This window comes from Rhopalosiphum maidis, chromosome 2 (genome assembly GCF_003676215.2).
Source record: "Rhopalosiphum maidis isolate BTI-1 chromosome 2, ASM367621v3, whole genome shotgun sequence".
NCBI lineage: Eukaryota > Metazoa > Arthropoda > Insecta > Hemiptera > Aphididae > Rhopalosiphum > Rhopalosiphum maidis.
The window spans coordinates 4,485,851-4,509,496 of record NC_040878.1 but is presented as its reverse complement, the minus strand read 5'-3'; the positions used below and the strand labels follow the sequence as shown (position 1 = coordinate 4,509,496).

Below are 23,646 nucleotides of genomic sequence, written 5' to 3'. Positions count from 1 at the left end.
TGAGTAGGTATAAGTATACAAATAAATTGATCATCTAAAACTCTAAGCCGTTTTATTTTAGAATGTGTTTTAATGAAAAAAACGTTGTTATTGATAACATTAAAAAAAATAGACTCCAAAGTCTAAATGACTAATAATTGTAGTATTATTGGTGCCAATAACTACATTACGAAAGATATTTATGTATATTTATGAGTTAGGAAGTATTTGTATAAGCGATAGATTTTAGGGGTGAAAATAGCTTCATTTAGGGTTGCATTGAGTGTACGTTTTGAATGATTTTTTTTTTGTGATGAAGTATACGTTTATCGGAGCTGCTGCGTTCTTCGGCGTAAATTGTACGTGTCTCCTTGTACTGGGTACATTGAGTGACGACCGAAGCCGAAAAGAAGAAGACGAGGAAGAGAATAAAAAAAACAAGATGACGTATATATAATGTATAAATGTGTGTGTATATGTGTGTGTGTGTGTGTGTGTGTAAAATACTGGAGGAAAAAGGCGAAAATCGAACAAAGTAAGCCGAAAATTTTATACACATACGACACACTCTTCGGGGGCCCCATTGTGTTCCGCCACGACCGGAACCAAACGGATCACACGAGAGACGGCAGCTATTCCAACGTCAAGGATTTCCATGTTAATAGAATATAAATAATATATCGATGGACAAAAAGAATAAAAGAAGCCGACAAACAAGTCAACCGAGACCAGCTCTGATGCATTGTCTGTGGACCGCAATGGACCGCCACTCGAAGCGGGAAAACACTGGGAAATCCTCAAGACACGTATGGGAAAATGCACGCCGACGGCAGCGACAGTTTTCAAAAATATGGAATTACATTTTTCTTGTTTTCAGAGTTCATCTATATTATGTATTATGTAGGTACCTATTATATGTATATATTTAGGTTTTAAAAAAATAACAATAATATAAATATAAATATATATATATATGTTTGGGCTTTTCTCTACGGATAACTAATAATAAAATAATACTACGTTTGCGTTTCACTGTATTTTAATTTTAAACAATACGCAACAATACCATTTAATAATAAAGATGAACCAAAAAAAAAAAAAAAAATACTAATGAATTATTATAAATTAATATTCTTAAAATGTTTTCATAATTTGCCCAGGCGAATTTTATTATTAAGGTCTAAACGGGTTGCAATTTTTATTGTGTCCAAACACACTTTGCCCTTCGAATATATAATTTTGTTCTGAAATCATCCATGGAAGTCAATTTTCAAGGTGATATAAACTATGACAAAAGTACTTACTTTTAATAAATATTAATACTATGTTGATAAGTTCACACTTAATTATTTTAATTTATTAATCCTACCTATATTATATAATATTCTGGTTAAAATTACTCAGTTTTATTCAATAAAAGAACTGTAAGCAGCCAGCACTAGTTTATAAAAATCTATGATTACTGAATGACTGGTGCAAAAACCTCTGGCAAAAAGTACTTAAAACGTAAACTGTAAGTTGTAAGTGACTAAGTTATATTATATTCATCAAAACGTATAAGATCCATTTAAGTATTTCACTAGATTAAATTAAGCGATTTTAGTCGAATCGTCGCTGTTATAAAGTTATCCATTAAAAAGATCTTAATTTAAATTCTTTTAAATTTAGGAAAAATAATTAATTAATATTTAATGTTTGAATATATTTTTCAACGTTATTTACTCTCGTCGTTCACGAATGTCTTAATTAATTTGATAAATATTATAGGTTTAATTGAACTATATAACGTGTTGCATATAGTCTGTAATACAGTACATAAATACGTAAATGCAATGCTTTCGCGTTAGCGGTATAGATAATTTTACTGTTGTTTAATGTTTTTATAACTGTTTTAAAAAGGTTGCAGATTTAATCACACGACATATGCGTTGAAACCAAACCGAAGTATTGAAGTGAAAATTAATTAATTCGAAATTATTTATTTTTGTTTTTAATCTACATAATTATTGTATATTCCGATGAACACACAACGGTGGCTGACATTGGTATATGCACCTAAGCGAGTAGGTAGCTATGTAATACGGCTGGTAAGCGTTGTTAAAAAAAAAGAACCAAAAAACAAAAAGAATTTCTATTATTCTGTTGGTCGGTGATAAATGAAATTACATTGGTTTTGGCGCGAGGAATCGCGGTGAATATTCAAGGCGAACAGTGCAACGTATTATATAATTTTTATCGATGTAATATTTACCTACATTTTTAATTTTATAAAAAAGTCGTAATTCTCGTTGAGTTCAAAGGTACACATACGAACGTTTTATTATTATTATTATTATTATCATAACACGTTCAAACACACGAACTGAAATTTCTAAAAACGACGTCAAACGCATAATATTATTATTATACGATCCGTGGCAAACAAGTGATAATATAATGTAGGTATAACGTACAACCATAAAGGCTGTACAATACCATTATCGTTGTGTGTGCATTCTACACATATATATGTCGTATTTCTTTTTTAAAAGTTCGCCCTCTCTTACACCTTGTACATATGTGGTCTCGGATCACGGTGGTCGATGCACCCCGACAACGAATGGTTAATGGGTTTTTTATTTATCTGTCCGTGTTTGTATTCGTTGTTTGTGTCGTCTTCGCCCGAACATACGACACGTAGACCAACGAACGAAACTCACCGATATACCGTAAACAGGACGTTTGTTGATGGGAACCCGTTATCCACTATCGCATCGATCGCGTCCTCCGTGGAAACTAGGCCAAAGGGCCGGCCGTGTGCACTATACGTGGGAGTCAAGTACATACAGAAATCACCTAAACCCGTTGCGGGGTCGTCGTCGCCGGTAGCCAGGTGCGTGAATAATTTGGGTCAGATGGTACGTGTGTGTGCTGCTGCTGCTGCATACGTATATAAATATGTGTGCTGTGTCCTAGATATATATGAGATTTTTTCTACCCTGCCTCGGCCGTGGGAGTTTGTACAGTACACATAATATGGTATTTTTTTTTTATTTTTTTGGTCAGCCGTATATAGAACGCCCATCGTAATGGGTAATAATAATATATACATATAACGATCGCGGGAGGAAAAAAGTAAATTAATAACAAAATCAATATTTATATTAATGGGAAAAAACGTGAATAACAAACACGGTGGCATTATGTAAACCGAATAGCTTTTTTAACATCAACAAAAAAATTCCAAACCTGGAACAAATACATTTTTGATGGACGAAACAAAATGAAAAAAAACGGGCATTACGAGGGTGGGTTTTATAATATGCATGTGTGTTTACGAAGACAACACGATGAACACCTGAACCTGCAGTGCAGTGTGTGGGAAATATCAATTAATTCCTCTTGATTAATTTGTGTCACCCCCGTCCCCTCACCGTGATTATCGCTCGACTCATCCGCCGGGGCATTTGAACTGAATAGGATCGTCGCGGAACTCACAAAACTCGGGGGCATAATATTCTAACCTGCCTTTGTGCCGTCCTATTGAAAATTATCTGAAATCATCAAAACCGATAATCTCTTTCAGCATCGAGGTTTTATGGTTGCAACAAGAGCGCAGCGTGACTCCTCGTGGTCCGTCAGACACACGCATACACTCGTACAACGCATAAATGTCGATGCAAAGGGTTGCCGAGTTATTTGAAACGATCACGTCATCCGTGAGTTTATAGATGGGTTCGTGCTATAACGCGATTATGTCTTAATAACGTGCGCTTCTTTTTCTTCTATCATTATTCATATATAAGGAATAAAATAAAAGGAAAACTGCCAGACAGCTGCTGTAAGTGTTTTTTAGTTTTAATATTAAAAAAAAATCCAGTTAGCAAAGAGAACTATACGGAAAATATTGTATGAACGAAGTCGTTGATAGTACCTAATGCAGGGGTCCCCATTTAATATTTTTGAAGGACACAATTAGGGATCTGAAAATTTTTCACGGGTCATCAAAATTCTAAATACATATTTACATTATTTAAAAACTAATAATATTTAACAAAATAATAATTTACAATAATAACACGTATAATGTTGTCGTAATATGTGTTATTTATTATTTGTCTGCGGGCCGCCATTTGGTGACCCATGACCTTGTGTATATTATTATGCTATAGAAAATATAATATATAAATATAGAAGACGAACGTATTTCTATATTATCAAGTGACTAGAAATAGTAATTCAGCCGGGTCGCATTATGAATTATGTTTAATGTAAAACTAATTAAATTTCTTTCAGTTTTGATATTATAATATATTATAGGTAGTTATGAATTTGTCAAAACTTCAAAGCACAATTTATACTATATAATTTATTATCGTTTTACACAACTTACAAATAATAAGTATTATACCAGTTCAAGTGTTTACGACAGTTTTTTTTATAAGGATTGAAAAATATTTTTATATTTCCATAGTCCATAGCAAATATTTAGAGTTGTGTATGTACCTACATAGTATTTTTGGGATTTTTTGAATATTTGTGAGCATAAATTTATTTATAGGACGGACCACGACCAATTTATAAAAGGACTCCGTTGAACATTGCAGGAAGTAAGTAGGATATAGATATCAAATGTATGGACAGTCACAAAACTGCACTGTAAAACGTTATAGCTTTCTTCGTCGGTCGTAATATTTGTACAAACACAGATACACAATGCCGTGTATTGAGTGTACGCTGCAACGGAATAGCACATACGAGGGAATATTAAAATTATAACCCAACGTTAGGTACATAATATTATTTATTTTATATTTTTAGACTGTGTCGACCGATTGAATAAACCGCCGCGCTTTACATAGGGCATATGGGGATCGCATGTTAATGAATGAATGTATAATATTATAATACCCGCAAGGTATAGATAATGCGACATTACGTGCGCGTACGTGCGATCACGAAAGAAACCGCGTTAAATTAATGATTCTTTGGTGGGGAGGGGGCGACTGCGTCCTCGTCGTCGTCGGGATGTTCTATACCTATTTGCATGATCATGGGAATAAAAGTATTGAAAAAAAAAAAACTGTAATATAACCGCCATTGTTTCTGCCCGATTTATATATAGAGAGAGAAAAAGAGAGAGAGAGAGAGAGAGAGTATAGAAAGAGAAACACTTTTTTTCGATACTCCTGTCCCGCGGTAATTAGTTACACTTATAATGTATTTATTATATTATTTTTTTTTCGTTCATCATTATTTCGCGGACGCGCCTTTGCCGTATCCGTGCAGTGCGCATAACACTGTATGGGTAGGGGCCGTGTTTGAATAAATTCGCTAATGAACGGGACGATAATATATAATAATATATTATATAGGTAGGTGTTAATTTCGTCGATTAGCCACCGCATGCGAACAAACCCGGCCGATATACGTGCGTGACGCTAAAAACGGCTGTTATATGCGGCGATATAACATTGTATGTATCATATCTGTACAATAGTGGCGTATGTATAATTATATTATGTATGTATATATAGTTTATATTACGGTTGTTCTCCCGGTGCGATGATAATGATGATGATGATGATGTTGTCATATTATTCGCGGTTGACATCGTGGCTGTATGGCAGACTCTGCTGCGCAAATTTAGGATTCGCATCCTCGTCGACCCCCTCTCTCCGTGCCGTTTCGTCGTGCGAATAGGGGAAAATATAAATAAATAATGAATTCATCCTTTCGCTTTTTTTTCCATTTTGGACCACCCAAATAATATTATAACGACGTAGACATCTTTATTTCGTGATATCATCGTACAATTTGATCGTCTCAAAATCAATGTGTAGTATATTAGTATAACGTGTGTACAATATCATACGAGTATATAATGTTACGAGTATGTTATTATAACGGGCAAAATTAAAATAATAATAGTTTTAGAAATCCAGTATTTCCAATATATTGTATTATTATTTATTACAAAAAGTATTGGTGTATACACTATATATATCTATTATATTATATAATATGTATTATTTTAACCGTTATGAAATACGAGTATATAATCACTATTCCATTTTAATGAATTAAGTTATCTGGTATAATAATATACGATGTAAGGCTAATAAATAACAAATAACCAATTTCTAAAATAAAAGAGTTTTTAATATGTCTTTCAAATCTGAAATCATAAATGCAGAATAATAATTTTAGCATGTCAATTATTGTATCCATAACACTTTATTATATTTATATATACCGAAATCAATGATGAACAAATAACATATAATAATTGTTAAGGTAGTAAATACTAATGAAGGTCGTAAAAATTTTAAATCTGTATTATTTCAGTAGTGTAGAAATAACCAGTAAGCAATTTTAAAAGTACCTACTGCAGACATTAAATTATATTTTATCATATATTTCTTGAATGTTGAAGTTTTTTTTCAGACGATAATTTTTTATCTTTATATGGATTATATAATAAATTTAAAGAAAAAACAGAATTAAAATTCCAAATTATGTCATAAAATCAATTAACATACTATAAATAAACTATAATTTATACTACAATCCCATGTGAATTTAAATATTCTTATGATTTGCTGTTGTATTAAAAATATTTTAACTTACTTTCTAACGCCATTATAATATATAAACAGTATCAAAATCTTTAATCAGATATTCTACGTTGATGTACCAATATATTTTATTATGAGTTTCAAGATGCGATAGTGTTGGATATTATTTTAATTTAAGCGTAGTAAAGAATATCATCAACTGACCTCCGGGTAGATATAGTTTTATGTCAACTTATAAAACTTAAACAATCCCGCGACATTTTAACTTGGGAAATCAGTGGCATTTAGAATTATTCCTCGGGTCGCAAAGAAATTCTATAAAAAAATTAAATAAAAAATAAAAATTGTGAAAATATCATTAAAGCTCGTAACTTTATTTAACCACGTCAACCACGAGATATTTCTAAGAACTAAATAGATATTCCATGCTAGTTGTTGGTTTTAAGTGTAAAAATACGCAGCTAGTATAAATGATAAAATTTCAAAATGTAGGTGATGGTCGGTGATAAAAATCATAATCAAAACGTAGCATCAAATAGCTTACAATCCACAATAGTACAATAAAAGTGCCTAATAAATAATAATGCATAAATACCCCTATAGGTACCTACATTCTAGACTTCTTAATTATTTGTATAGAAATTATTGTTCATCCGGCAAAACGACGGCACGTTTAAACGGCGGAAAGATGACATTTTTTATTCAATGACGGTTATCAGACCAAAACGGTCGTAATCGAAAAATTATAGATTGGAATGGATGGTGTGCGCGCAACTGCCATGATATTAATTATTGTTTGTGTGTCTGTTTGTCTGGAAATTTTTATACACAACGATGAAGGCGTGTTTGAAATATATTAAGTCTAAGTACATCGACGTGCAACGTGTTTGATACATATACATGGAATCCACGCCGGTGGTGTGTTACCACTAGGTTATGATTACCTAACAATTATAGTTATTGAATTTTGACCGATTGAACTTTTTTATCTAATCAGTTCCACTGCATTATTATTCTTATACTTACTAGCATGTGTTTATAAATGTTATGTGTACATTAACATAATTAGTATTTATGCATATAAATATAGTCCAATTCGTTCTACATTTAATTCTAGTTTTTTTTTCATATAATTTTTACTACTTACCCAATATAATAATTAGTTATAATTATCATATATTTTCATGTATATAATATATTTGTAATATTTACTAAATACTATTTTCATGTATGATTTGTTGCTAGTATTTTGTTTATCTCTTCCATTTTGTTGCGCTGTGTATTATAATTTATATAACATTGTACTTAGCAAATATTACCCCTTGAAGTATAACATTTTTCAGAGAAATTTGATCTTTAAAAATCAGAAATGTGTTAGTTGTCTAATAGTTAATTATTCATAACATTATATATGTATCTAAAAAAAATATATTTTTAAATTTACAGAAGAGCTCTTGTATTATAAAGAAAAAATAGCAGAAAAAAATGTATCCTGTTTACTTTGCCTCTTTATTTCTCTTATATAAATAAGTATATACTATATACCTATATAGGTGCTAATATAATATAACATTTTTTTTATTACAACGTCTATAAAGTTATAAATAATTATCTGTAATTGATTTACTATATGTCTACAGAAGTTTCTTTTTAAATTATTCCATTAAAAAATATATAAAATTTAAAAAATGTATGTATACTTATTTAACATATAGCTATAATAGGTAGGTATATATATTATTAAATAATATTAAAAAAAAAATTATTTATTAAAAATAAGTAAAATTAATTTTTTTATAGAACGAGGTAATCAGTGTAATATACCTAACTATATTAAAAGAACCACTCCGTATACACCATAGTAAATAACGATAAGACAGACAGACAGACTGCAGACATGCAGATAGGCGCAACCTAAATATTATATTTGTATATTATTGTACATCGCTCGTAATTAATTAATTTAATTAAATACATAAATAATAAAAATATTCGTTAAGTTATATTATTATTTAATGTCCAATTAATCTGAAACAATTTTCTTGCGATATTTTAACGTGATTTTAATACGTTACGCGCAGATTGTCACCAAATAAGTATATGTAATATTTTATTTTAATTAAGTAAAAACTTTTGAATATTATTCACGCCTATATATATAATTTGGGTAGAAGATATTCGCCAAACGAACTTTGATAAATTAAATAAACATTAAAAGTAATTTGCTGTATAAAAAAATAACACTCAATATTGTACACCTAAATAGTTTATTATAAACGGCGTTAATTAAATTTCCTCCAGCTGTAGTTTAAAATATGCCGGAACACTGATTGTTATCGATTAATAATTAAATTGGCTCATAATCTTAATATTACCCGTAATTTTAATATAAATTTAAAGTTATTTAGTAGCCTGCCGGCTGCCATATAGGTGCCCCGTACTCCGGACTCCAATGATGTGTATTGCAGTCAATTAAAATCGAATAAAATTTATTCATATCTGCACGCGTCTTATTATCCATTTTGATTTTTCCATCTGCGGTGTTACATTATATTACGAAAATCATAGTTTCAGACACGGCCGTGTCAGTATATTATAATATTATAGAGTTTTGATTAGGCGTAGGTGCCGGCGAAATCGGTAATCTAATATAGGTACACTGTATACCTACATCACGTTTACAGATAATAATGCTTTCTCGCTGCAGAATAATATGCTGACAACTGTACGTTAAAATTTATCGTATGATATAATATATTATAGTACTTCTACATATTATTATTATTATTATTATAACATTAGTATTATTTATGCTACTCGGGCATTAGTGAAATTATTACAACGAGTGTCGCCGCGCCGATTATACCGTTTAAGAAACTGGGTTTTTATCGCTCCTCGTATATTTTCGTTTACCCGCCGAAAAGGGTTTAAACTATTTATTATTATTATTACCATCGCCGCGTGTCCGTGTTTATGGTGCGATAGTATTATTATTATTATTATTATTATTATTATTATCCATAGTTCGAGCCCGGGGGGATATCTGCTGCAGTTCGACGCCCATATATATATATATATATATATATGCACCGCGCCATCGCGGTTTCGACGAGTCGTAAATCGCTTGGACAATAAAATCGCCTTCCCGCGGTGAACATATTTGAAAAAAAAAAAAAAAAAACCAAAAAACTGCCCAGGAGTTGGAATAATATGCGAGCATATTAATACTATATACAGCCGTGTGTTGATGCACATGTATGATTTGTAAAACAAGACCGGCTCGCGCGCGTGCACCGTGATATATTTTGTATTTATATATAGATGCGTGTGTCCAGCGCGGATCGTCGGGCGGTCGGTAACTACGCCTTTTATATAAACGAACGGTGAATTGAAAACAATACATCGGAAGCCGATTAGGACTTTCAACCCAACACCTTTCGTAGTCAACCGATTTTCAGTAGTATTTAGTATACATCACATATATACCTATATATGTTATACGTATATATCATATACGATACACGATATGTACGATTGGCTTGTGTTCAACGCGCGTTTTATGTACTTACAGTGACTCAATATCGGGTCTTCTTGTTATCAACATACATTATGATATTATGATATTAAATATTTGAGATGTAAACGAGTAACTAGGGAACTTAACCCCCTTCTTTCCCACCTTCCGAAAAAATTGAATATGAAATTGGTTTTTTTTTTATTAAATATTCTCATATTGCAAGTTAATACATTTTTATGAGTAATTCAAGTTCAAAATAAAAATCCCGGTTAGATATAATAGTGATAAATGCATTGTATAGAATTTTGGGTAGACTATTTCTATGATCGGCTTACTTGGTTTACGATAGTGCCATTTGTATGAAAAAATAAACACTGTCGTAGAACCAATACATTCATCGCTTTTCGGTTATAATCTAAAATGTCTGATGGAATATTTATAAGAGTAGACTCTCTCCACAGATTATTTTGAGTTAAAATATAATCTTGATGAGAAGTGAGCATTACATTTCCCTTTTCCCAAAAATGTAAGCCCTTGTTGTGCCTATATGAGTACCTACGGGTCTTATATTCGTACCAATTACTATGCTACACCTACTTAGTAAAAATATTTTTGTTTGTATTCACGCAAGTCAAACAATAATCCACTCATGATGCAGTTATAAATAGGAACACATCATACACTACGTGCACAAATTATTTTGTTTAACTTGAACGATTTATTTCGATGAGTTTATACTATTTTATTCAAAAATAAAGGTATTATATTTATAAATATATATACTTGACCTACATAATTAATCTGCGTAGACTATGATTACAATATTAACATAATTTGCATTTTTCCAATGTAGACGATTGATCAAATCCGGGAATAATTATTATCTTAACAACTTGTTGAAATAATGTTGGCTAGCAATAACGATCGATTCCCATTAAAATGTACACATGTTGTTATAAATATTGACCTAAAATGTCGTGTCAATAGCCTGCCGTGTGAAAAAACTGAACGAAAGGTCAAATGTCGTAACACTCATAACCTAACGCAGTTTGACACATGATATGGCGTTTGAAATCTCAAAGTTTCTTAACACGGAAATCGACGGAAAACACACAACAATAACATTATACGTTATACCATTTATACCTACTAAATGTATACATGTATAATCGCCAATACAGTTAATAATTGGTCTAAAAATTAATTTTATTCGTTTTTATTTAAATGAAATAAACACGTATGTTCTTTGATATTAGGTATGATGTATACAAAATATAATTAAAGATAACAGTTTAATTTGATAATCAAAACAAAAATTAGTTGAATGTTGAATGTATCTCGTTGTTAAATTCTTTGCAGTAATATATTATTTAAAAATTATTCATCTACACGATTATGCAGATTATTATTATTACGTTTGATGTATGATATTAATGAATAATATACCTATTACTACGACTATGATAGTCTGTTTGAAATACGATCAATATTATAATATTATAGTATCTATTTATTTTTTTTCTAATCAAAAACCCAACGTTTTACTCTTTATTTTTCTTACTATACTCATTCTTCTTATTATACTCATAATGGCAAAATCCAATTCAAAACTTTCATGGAACTTTAAACATTTCAATAATAATTCATGTTGTTCACTTTGGACACAGTTTTTTTTTTGTATACGTTTTACAAAATTAAAAATTATATCTGTACCACAATATTCTTTCGTGAAAAAAAGAATATTTACCTCTTTGATTTTTTTTTTTATTATTAATATTATTATATCGTTAAATAATTATATTTGTTCTTTCGATTACATTTCCCTATTTACGCCTGCTTGAAATTCTAACTATATCTATAAACGATGTTCATTAAACGGCAGTGTAGGTTTTAGTTGTGTGGATAAAAAATGGGTACGTTTAGATAAAAGAAAAGTTGTTAACCACGTCAATATAAATGAATAGCTTTAAAAAAAGGAACAAATAGTTTCTGTATAGTGACAGTTCAAATGCAATTTAGGAACACGACCGCATTCTGAGAAAACTTCGGTTCCAATACAATGTTAATTTGTTTTACCGTGTAGATTTTCGATAAAAAAAAAAGAAATAATTAATTAATTAAATGAATTATAGACCCAGTAAGCACAAAAAAACCAAATATGGTCACGATACTACATTTAGGTACCAACATACTCAAGGTTCATGAGACATGAATACTATTATGTAAATTTATGAATATTATAGGCTGCAAGGTCATTCTCTTAACAGTTTAACACTCAGCTTATCTTTACCTGGCGGACCAATATTTATCCGGATATACCTCAGTTGTGTCACTTCACTACACGCATCTAAGCTTAAAGTACTTATTGGTTATAAACTAATTAACTAGATTTAAAAAGTATTTATATATTTGCGTGAAATTCTATTTCTATAAATCAAAATTCTTCAAAAAATATTTTTTAAATGTAACCTGCTGCTACCTATCGCATTTAAAAAAATAAAAAATTTACCATGGTATAAACGTTGTAAAATAGTAAACAAAAACATTTTGAAAAAATGTTGTTATATTGTGATTATTAAATATGCAAGAACATTTTTCAAAAACGTTAATAATTTTTGAGATAATAAGTATTTAATATAAAAAGAATCACTCTGTATAGGAATGAAAAAATGAAAATAATTTAATAATCATCATTACATACGCATACACATTAATATTGGATTAATAATAGTAATCGATCATATTTATATCTATTAGTTTCGGCGGCGGTGAACGTCCGGGTTTCACCTGGGACGCATTTTGAAACGCGCGTAATCTCGAGGGATAATTGATTCCGAATGGCCAAATACCATTATTGTTATATCTTATATAATATATATATATATATATATAGATAGAAAGATAAAAGATGCATTATAACATTATATATCCCTTAGTCAGGTAATTCAACGTAAGTAAACCGCCGCTGTCGATTACGATGCTTCCTTACTAGTTCTAAGTGAATCAAATAAATCGTATAGTCCGTTCTATGAAATAAATTAAACATAATGGATATACTTTTGTAATACATTATTTTCCTATGTATACTGCAGTTTATCGCTAAATAGTATATCTTATAACACCTCTCTGAAGTATTTTTACACGTTTAAATATAGTCCAACAAACAATATGCTTATTTTAACTATATTTTAATATTTGCTACAACTTTTTTTTTTTTATAATTTATAATATTATGTATCACAAGAGTTACGCAGTTTTACGCATTAAAAATTAAACAAAAAGTACATCTCGTATAGTTATATTGTGATTATATAACAATTCAATATCAATCAGTAAAAAAAAAAATATATTAAAATTCGCAGCTAAAATCTTTCATTACTACTTAATTTATAATCTTATCAAAATTATTATTGACAATCTATAATATAGGTATATAATAACCTACCTATACGATATATCAACATTCACAGCAATATTGCTTTTGAATTGCTTTATTTAATTTATTTAAATTAACACCATGCAAGAAAAATCTTACTGAAATTACATATAAATAAAACAATCTATTCGATCTTAAAAGTAAATTGAGTTGAAAACATACATTTTTTTTTTAAAACATTAAAATCAACTGTTTCGATTAGACTTAATTTTGTTTTATTTGGCGTACACTATCTTCTAAAGTGCTAACCGTGAACAGTGTCTATAGTTAGTACATATAAATTCAATATGTAAACAAGAATAATAAATAAAATATGGCAAAGTGACAAATTGGAGATATCTTTTATCTATGTAATGTATCGTTAGATATTTCAAACCGTTTGGTAAGTATATACAATATTATTGTTTATCAATGTTTTTAAAACTATAAAATGTAAATGCACACACGAAAATATTATACTAAACACATGAGACATGGCGATTAATGAAATATAGCGTAAAACTGTTTTTAGATATATTATTAATTTATTCACACATGACTATATGGTATTTTCAGACGAATAAAATAATGATAGTATATTATTTCATCTAGTTTCAGTTAGTCTCAAATTAAAGTTGCTCGTCAGTATAAAGTTTATGGTGAGTGTATTCTTATTAATATAATATGCTGTCGGTTACTATAGGTGTATTATACGATTACGATAATACGATTAGAAACACAAACAAAACTCAGCTCAAAAGATTTTTATTTGTTTTTTACTTCAAATACGTCCATATGAGTAAATTTTGATTCATATTTTAGTGACATATTTCGAACAGTTAACAATCTATCGAATATATATTGCGGTGATAATTGTAATAAGTTTTCGTAATACACGAGTAAATATAATGCATTGTACGATGGCGGTGAAGGATTTTTGATCTCAATTAATTTCGACATTAATTATAGGTGTCAGTTCTTCGGAGAAATTCTGTTTCCCCTTATTTTACAACTATACAAATATCTCTTTTGAAATACACGCGTTGAACCCTTTCCTCCGAAGCGTCTTCTTGATGTGTTAAAAAGTTTGACCTTTAGTCGCTCTTGAGCTCGTATACTTTACGTGATATTTTTCACACACACACACACATACACTCGATTAAGTGTTGCTTTTTTATGCTTTTTTTCTCTACATTTTCACATCACGAAACTTTTTTAACAAGGGTTATACAGGCAGTGGGCGAAAAAAAAGTTCACCAGCTTTTTACCCTCCGTTTGCGTTGATGAGCATGCGCTTTCCACCTCCACCACTAACCCCCCGTCCATCATCCCCGGGGAAAAAAACCCCGGTTTTTTTACAGCACTTATTGATTTTTTTATAACGTTTTACGCCCACTACTTCCCTTCTCCCGTATGTATGCATGTATATATATATATATATGTGTGTGTGTATACACGCGACCCCTTTTTTTCTGGTCCGGGACTTTTTTCAACCCTCCCCGCCACTGCTTTCCGCCGGTCGTCTTCCGCCAGCCAAGTCTCGGCGCTTTCCCCACCACCCGACTCACCCCTCTGAGCTTCATTAGCGCACAATGCGTCCTAAAGTCTTCTTTAATTCGCCCACGACGGCAGAATTGTGTTCTCTAAATTCCGTCACATGTCGGTGCCTTTTTTCTTTTTTTTTTTTTTTACTCTACTTGACAATATATATAACAACAACAATGGTTTAATAGTATTTTTAGGTTATCCTCTTTGCGTCGTCGAATTTCTTCTATAGATAGCATTAAATCTATCGAAGCAGACACTAGCAGTGATTAAAACCGTTTATTATTTTTAAAAGATATTAAATACAAATATATCAATACAGTTATTACAAACACGTTCGATTTAAACATAGGCATACAATTTATTAGGTATGCTTATTGTATGCCCGTTATGTGGTGTTTCTTTTCTAACTATTTTTTCAATTGAATTATACGAACCACTGAACGCTGTTAAAACCTATAACCGAATTGTCACTATATACACTATTCAGTTGATAATTTATAAAAATTAAATTATATTTTATTAATTTAAGGGCTACATAATTATGGTATAAATATGCTTTATAAAGAATTATAAATGTATGTAAAACTTACAACAATATTATTTTGTTTAACATGTAGGATTTTATAATTTATAATATTATGTATTATATATGCACTTTATTATTAAATCATTTCGTTTTTATTATTAAACATAAAATATTTAATATTACCATAAAAGTAAGAATTCGACCTAGTAAATTACTGATGATCATATTTTCGATAACTGTAGTTAAAGAGCAGCTGATCAAATATGTCAATCTTTTTATAAACATAGGTACTCAAATATAATATATCTATAATACCGTATACTTAGAACACATCTGTCTAGAACGGTTTAATACTTTCAAGTATAATTTATACAGATTCGTATTATTAACAAAAAAATTTCGTAATAAAACTCGCCATTTGATATGGAAAATTTTTTCGGTCTTACTATATTTTCTTCATAATAATATCATTATAATTAACTAAATAATTTAATATATAAATATAAAGTATTGCGACTAACTATACATTTTTTTTCGAATTTTAAATACAAATTATAACATAATAATTAAATTGTTTTCTACACCAATGAAATTTGAAAAAAAAATTATCGGTTGAGTTTATTATAATATTTTTATTATGAGCGCTTATATGATCTTTGACATCGCATAATTTCATAGAAAGAAACATTGAGTGATATATATAGAAATATACATTAAACACAATATTACAATAACAAATTGTATTTGAATATTTTGAAGCTTAGAATTATTATGCAATTACAACTAAAATTGAACTTGTAAATTGTTACTTTACAATATAAAATTTGTTTATTTTTTTAAAACGAAATAGTCAGACGACAGGTTGCAAACATAGATAATCATTTCGTTTAGACTTTTTAAATTGTTAACAAACGCTTAAATAGTTAACCTAGCTACATAGGTATATTTTTAAAGATATTAAAATATCTTTAATGTCTATATTTTCTATCTTTCAGTCAAAGGACTGTAGCTATATTGAATAAACAATATACATATTTCCAAAAATACTCGATAAAAAACAATCGTAAAAAAATTGTTCACATTATATTATACAGTATAAGATGTGATAGGTAAAACCTTATGTTTTATCAATGAAAAATAACCCAATATCGTTTAGCGCGTTAAGTGTGGTAAGTACCACACAACATTATACCGTCTGTACTGCAGTCTGTACCTATACGTCACATTAGCTGCTTACGCGTCGCACCCTTTTCACAAGATCTGGTTTTGATTTTTGTTCCCAAGACCTATTTAACATTCTGACGCGATCCGGAACAACGCGGATTTGTCAAGGTATACGGTTTACAGGTACCCATTCCTATATATTCGAGATCGAACACCTTGTGGCTCCTATCATTTATCATATTTTCCATTTTACGACTGACGAAAAACATTAATCTTCACCGTGATTCGTACACGCCTCGGTGGGATTTTTATTCAAATCACGTAGTTACGGTTCATTACGCATTTTATTTTATTAATACAACAATTTTCGGCGACGAGCAAGGAATAGGCCGAAAACAGCCCCCGAAGGTAAACAAACTGTGTATATACATTATAACTATAATATATGTATATATTAGAAAATAAAACCTTAAGAAACGTTTTCACACCGCTTTTGTCGTCTTAGCCTATTTTACGACATGCCCTCGATAACAATGCCGAATTTCTGTGTACACTGCGCGGGTTGAGGGTGCAAGTATTCTCAATATTATACGCGATAATAAAATCTAGACGTAAATTTTGCATGAAATTTCAGTACTTATCGGTGGTTGAAAATTCAGGAAAATGCTTAAAATTCAAAATACGTTAGGAATAGGCTATATTTTAAGCTCTAAATACGTATATTCAGTCCGTTGGTAATTTCAGTTTCAGAAATATTAATATTCGTTAAGAGACGGACCCAAAACTCATGATATACAAATAAAATTACAATATTATATAATGGAGTAATGTAATTTATTATTAAAGCTTATACAATATGACAAACTCGTTGTCCAGAAATGTAGGAAAAACATTTTTTTTCAAACTAAACTCCTACACAACGACATCTTTAGGCTACCTAATGATATGATATATATATATATATATATCATATTATATCGATATTATAGTAGTTATTTTGACTACATTCAGTTGTTAATTTACACAATACCATCTTTTTTTTCATATGTCTATGTTTTCGAGTTAATTATAAATAGTTGTGATACTCACGTGAAAACTGTTATGAAATTTATATGCAATTATACAATACTGTCGTTATTCGTCTCATTAATAATATTATGCGATTTAACCGTCGTTGGAAACTTATGGAGTCATCACCTGTAAGCTTTTACGTCAACACATCGTTTATAATACTCTGTGGGGTTATATAGTCACGCGATCGGGTTTTCGGTCTAACTTCGACGAATTGAAAAAAAAACATACACGTTCCCGAATAGCAGAACATAAAATATTATTCCCGTGTACCTATAAAATTATAGTCGACGAGCGTTGAGTGTAATCATACGACAGACACAATTGTGTACGAAGTTTATGTACCATATATATATACAAAAATAACCAAATTCGTAGTCTGTTTTTCGATAATTTGTGACGATATCATATCTCAACACGCATCTAACGGGGTAGGTAGACGGGTACTATAGACAGGTACTAACTAAGGTACACCTGCAGCGAGATGAACACTTTAAACAACTTAAAATAATATACGTACATGGTGATATTATAGGGTATGCGGATACTTTTTAGATTCTATACATATGTTTTATGGACCGGTGTTGCGACAAGATCATGATGATTTGACGTACATTGAACAGAATATTATACTCTACTCTTTACATAATTAACCACATAATAGCCATACGTCATATGCCATATAAATTGTGCATAGCACATCATTGGAATTTTGATTGTTATTCGACGGCTAAATATTATATGATTGCAATTTAGTATGAAATTAGGGTCGTAAACACGCGAGGAATACCAATCCAATATTGGTAATCTGCGTTCCAATAATATAGCCGGTATACCGTGTGCGCATAACCTGATGATATTTTTAGTTTTAAAATAACTATAATAAGAGTAAAAATTACGTTATCCCCCGTGTAGATAACATTGATTATTCTCAACGTTTCGCCGCAATGCTGTGCATTCGCGAAGCAGTTTATTCGAATTCGATTGTTTCTCAAACCGTCTGGGTAGATGACCGTTATGTCGAGTTGTATATATATATATATATACCTATTCTGTGTATAATAGTGGTTTCGAACGAGGACCGGATAATAAATCGACAGAGAATTCGGGTACCCGGGACAGTCGTCCACCGTTTCGGTAGCTTGGGTGGGGTCGGGGGGGTAACATTGCGTCTGTAAAGTTTTGCCAAACAATAAAAACGCCGAAAAGGAAAACATAATAAAACATGTTTATATCCAGATGAATTGGAGATTGTAAAATAAATAACGGTGTTTTTTTTTTTTTTAAGTTAATCGAACGTACGTATTGTAAAGGTATTTAAAAAAAAATATTCAATAACCCTAATTTTTTTTGAGATACGGTAGGTTCAGATACAAATGGAAAATTAATAAATATTTACTCTAATAGAAGCTATATATATATGCACGTATTATGCTCCAAATAAATATATATCAATAAAACGTCTTCTGTGTAAAGTTTTATCGAGAAAAAGTATAAAGCTAAAAAAATAATGTCATTGTTTTATGACAACCGTTTGTGCTTAAATAGTGAAGCTGAGTAAACACTTTTATAATTAAACGATTTTGAAGAAAGTTTCTATGTAGTAAAAATTCGATAAGGCCACGTAAACAACAAAACAGATACAAATAACTAATACAATACGTTTTTACAATGTTTTCTTTGAATTTCATTAAACCTATACATTTCAATATATTATTATATTCAGTGGTTAGATAGGTATTGTATAACTCGTTACACTTATCGTTATCATTGTGGAAATGTTGAAACGTCTACCGGATAGTTCCCCTCGTCGTAATCACATATACATCGATTTTACATTGATCATTATTAAAAAAAAAAAATTAATATTAATTTATCAATAATTATTGTATAATAAATGTAGACATGATTGTAGACAATCATAATATAATACTCGTATATTACATAAGTACCTACCAATATCGACGCGTATGTTAAAATTCAATCGTATGTAATTCACGCATTAATATATCGATTGCAAATTGATATTTAGTATAAATGTTTATTAATTATTGTCAATAGTATAATATAAATTATATAATGATATATTATTCGTTTATGGTTGTGTTAAAATTGTGCATTCTCGAATCACGTGAGCTGTGCACTCCGGCAGGTCCGGATTATCATTGATTGTTGCGTTTTATTCTGATTGGTCAGTTTTGTTTGTGTGTTTACAGCAATGTGGTGGACATGGCAAAGAAGTGGACTATAGTTGGACTAGACAGACAGCCATGAAACAAGGCTATGAGGTAAAATTCTAAATAAAAAAAACATAAACGATAAAGAAAAAAGCAAACGCGTTTGCCAATATTATACGCTTTACTCACTATAAGTATGTAACTACTACACAGCACTTATATACAATACTATTACTACTATTACTACTACTACTACTACTACTACTACTACTACTACTTCTACTACTACTACTACTACTACTACTACTACTACTACTACTACTACTACTACTACTACTTCTACTACTTCTACTACTACTACTACTACTACTACTACTACTACTACTACACGTCATTATGATTTCTACACGTATTTACTACTTTAGATGGCCATTAAAAACACTGTGTGGTTCGTATATTAATATGTATAATATGGATATACATATATTATATCCAGTTTTAGGCGTCTGGATTAAACTGGTTTATATTTTATAAGCCCTATCTCTTACTGGCTTGATTCCTTTTGGGCCCCGTTGCTGAGTATTCAAAATAATGATTCAAAATATTATTGATAAGAAAAAAATAAATATTATTGATAGTACAACATTAATTTATTTGGACATAATCCTGTATTATATATATATATATGATACAGGAGTAGTTCGATGAAATAACACCAAAATACAGTGTACATTTTTAACTTTCTATAAGTAACTTAATTTAACTTATACAGATATAATATCTAGTTAAAATTATGATAGATTTACGCATTATTTTTTTCACCACCTATTTTCTATGTAAATATAATATAATATATCCCTCGCTTTTAGAGATTATAAATTTGTGCCTATTAATTACGTGGTTGTCAATACGTGCTTCTTTTTTACCAAAACGACATAATATATCCACAATTTACAAGACACTTATGGATGTTAAACTATAAAACTATAATTCAAAAAGCAACATTACCTTTGAATCCATGAATTTGTATAAAGCATAAATATCCGATAATAACTAATATCATTTTTTTTTTATTTTAGGCGAAAATGAACAACAACGATCATATTCAACAACTTTCAAAAGGTACGTATGATCTATATATCCAACCCTAACATGTATTTATTGAAAAATAGTTGCAATCACTGATATTATATTTATACGGCCAATATTTCCACGTATTGGTACTTGCATAGGATATATGTGTACAATATATTATATAGGTATGCACTATATATGCATTTATGCAGATCAGGTATGATAAGTAGTAGCTGTAGTACTCGTTAGTAAATTTACAATATTATTATATGTATATAGAATTCCGTTTAATGTAATGCTTTTATCGAAATCTCCCCCGCAGTGACATGGGTATACCCTTATTTAGCAAATATGGCAAACTGGCCGTCAAGCAGAACCACTATCGAACGGAGTGATTTGTTTGTTCTCTTGTAAGTCCTACGGATGGCTCGTGGGCATAGAATATGCAGCAATTCCAATACGCATAATAATTAACTTTTTTTTTCTCTCCAAAGATATCGATAGTTTCCATGGATACGACACGCAGGGTCGTAATCGTAGTCGACAGTCATAACGATGGTTGTAGAGTACGTGTCCGAGTTGACAAGGCGAGGCTGTTTATGTAATGTACATTTTCACGTACACACATACAGACCTACACACACATACGCAATACACACACATATATATACTGACATACTGTTAGTATGATCGCCTATGCTTACCGATGCTCACCTTGAATACCTTTCCGAGTCTGACAACGTTATACGGCTCATTACACCCTTTCCCCTGCAGTGAACCGTCACCCGCTCCTCCAGTGTGTACCCGGAACGTAGTCAGTCTAGTCTTCGGGCCGCCTGTCTTCGGTACAGTAATAATACATATTATTATACTCTTCCGATATCATTACGACGTGTACACATAATATACCCTACATATAATATGACGCGAATGGACATCCGCCCGAGGCCAGAATATAAGAGAAAGGGATTCTCAGAGAACCATCAGGGGGCAGTTTCCGTAGTTCTGATTTATCAAATTGCATGGCGAATGGTTAAATATTTAATTTTTATAATGTTAAATTATACACGTAATTCGGGCTGTATGTGTCCGTTACCCTTTGATTACATAGATATAATATACAGTATGATCTAAGGCGTTACCCGCGAGTGTCATCTTGTTTACGGGTAAGGTCGAATACCACTTGTTTTTTAAAAATTGTACTCGTTTTCATGATTACATGTAAGTGATATAACCTATATACTAACGAGTATCATTCAGTTGATGGTCCGGAGAATAATTTGTATAGTTTTAATATTTAAAAACTAGTATTTTTATTATAATAATTACATAATATATAAATACAATTTTGAAAATATTATATAAAAACATATTATTAAAAAATTAACAAATAATTGCAATTTAGATATTACATAGATATAATTTAAACATTAAAATCATAAAAAAATACATTTACTTCTAATTTAGTTAAAATACGATGTTGACAGTTTCAATACTAAATCACTGACACTCACGTACAATACTCTAAAATGAACTTTTATAAGTTCTACGAAATTACCGGACCGAATCCAATTCGAACATTGGCTTAGGTAAGGAATGCAGTTCGACAGCTGCCATATTTATGTTCTATTTGACACTTACGCATTTTCGTGATAATGTGTGTACTTCGATAAAATTTTTATGCTTTTCAATGCCACCCGTTTAATTTGAGTGCTTTAAAATATCAAAATGCAAATAACATGAAAATCTTGACACACAATATGTATATACGCATATGGAAGTACACTCTGTTTATTTTTCACGAAAGGACATCGAGGTGTGAAAGTTTACGTACCCCTACATCTGATGGTAAATATTATGCTAACAAACGCTTGAAATTCGTATAAATATACATGTATACATAATATATTATAACAAACTCGATCGAATTTACATGGGATCAAACGTGTTTCGCGAGACCTTTGTACGCCAATATTATTTATTTAGTTTAACGAAACCAGTTTTGAAACACATAATTTGATCGTTTATTTCATAAACCACTATTATATATTTTAGCTAATATCAATTAAATACAGATAATATATTACCTATATTATATCATTTTAATAACTTGAAAATAGTAGCAGTTGTGAAATATTTTTAAATTATTATCAACCAAAAAAATACAACGTTGTTATAAGCATGCCACGCTTAAATATGTAATACATATTCTGTTTGATTTTCTGATTTTCTGCATTAATCAAGTAGTTGTGAATTTGGGAAAGGTTCATGTTTTAAGAATACCATATTATTATGAGCTATTGTGTAACGAAAACATTAATATAACAGATTTAATACTGTTTTATGGTCACGACAAATTCAGAACGGGTTTTAAATCGATATCAACATATTATTATAGTTGTTTTCAAAGAATAATGACACAGCCGGAACCCTTTGAAACGCCGAATTTCGCATACATTTCGACTCATAGGGACGATACACTGATACCTACATATATAATCTGTTATAATTTATCGAAAATATACAGAAAATGTTAATTTTGGTTGCAAAAATAAAAATTCTTTACATAACTTGCGGTTTTTTTTTTACCATAAATTATTCAATAAACTGTATAATAT

The 23,646-nt window shown here is 30.3% G+C and overlaps 1 protein-coding gene across 3 annotated transcripts in view; it reads left to right on the top strand.

Moving 5' to 3' along the window:
• The window catches only part of LOC113551517 (zinc finger protein rotund-like), a 107,424-nt gene that overhangs the window by 23,357 nt on the left and 60,421 nt on the right, over window positions 1–23,646 (top strand). For all 3 annotated transcript variants that reach the window (XM_026953791.1, XM_026953792.1, XM_026953790.1), the window contains exons 3-4: window positions 19,994–20,065; window positions 21,034–21,076. In XM_026953791.1, the coding sequence (XP_026809592.1) occupies window positions 19,994–20,065; window positions 21,034–21,076 (115 nt within the window). The remainder of the gene's footprint in view (window positions 1–19,993; window positions 20,066–21,033; window positions 21,077–23,646) is intronic.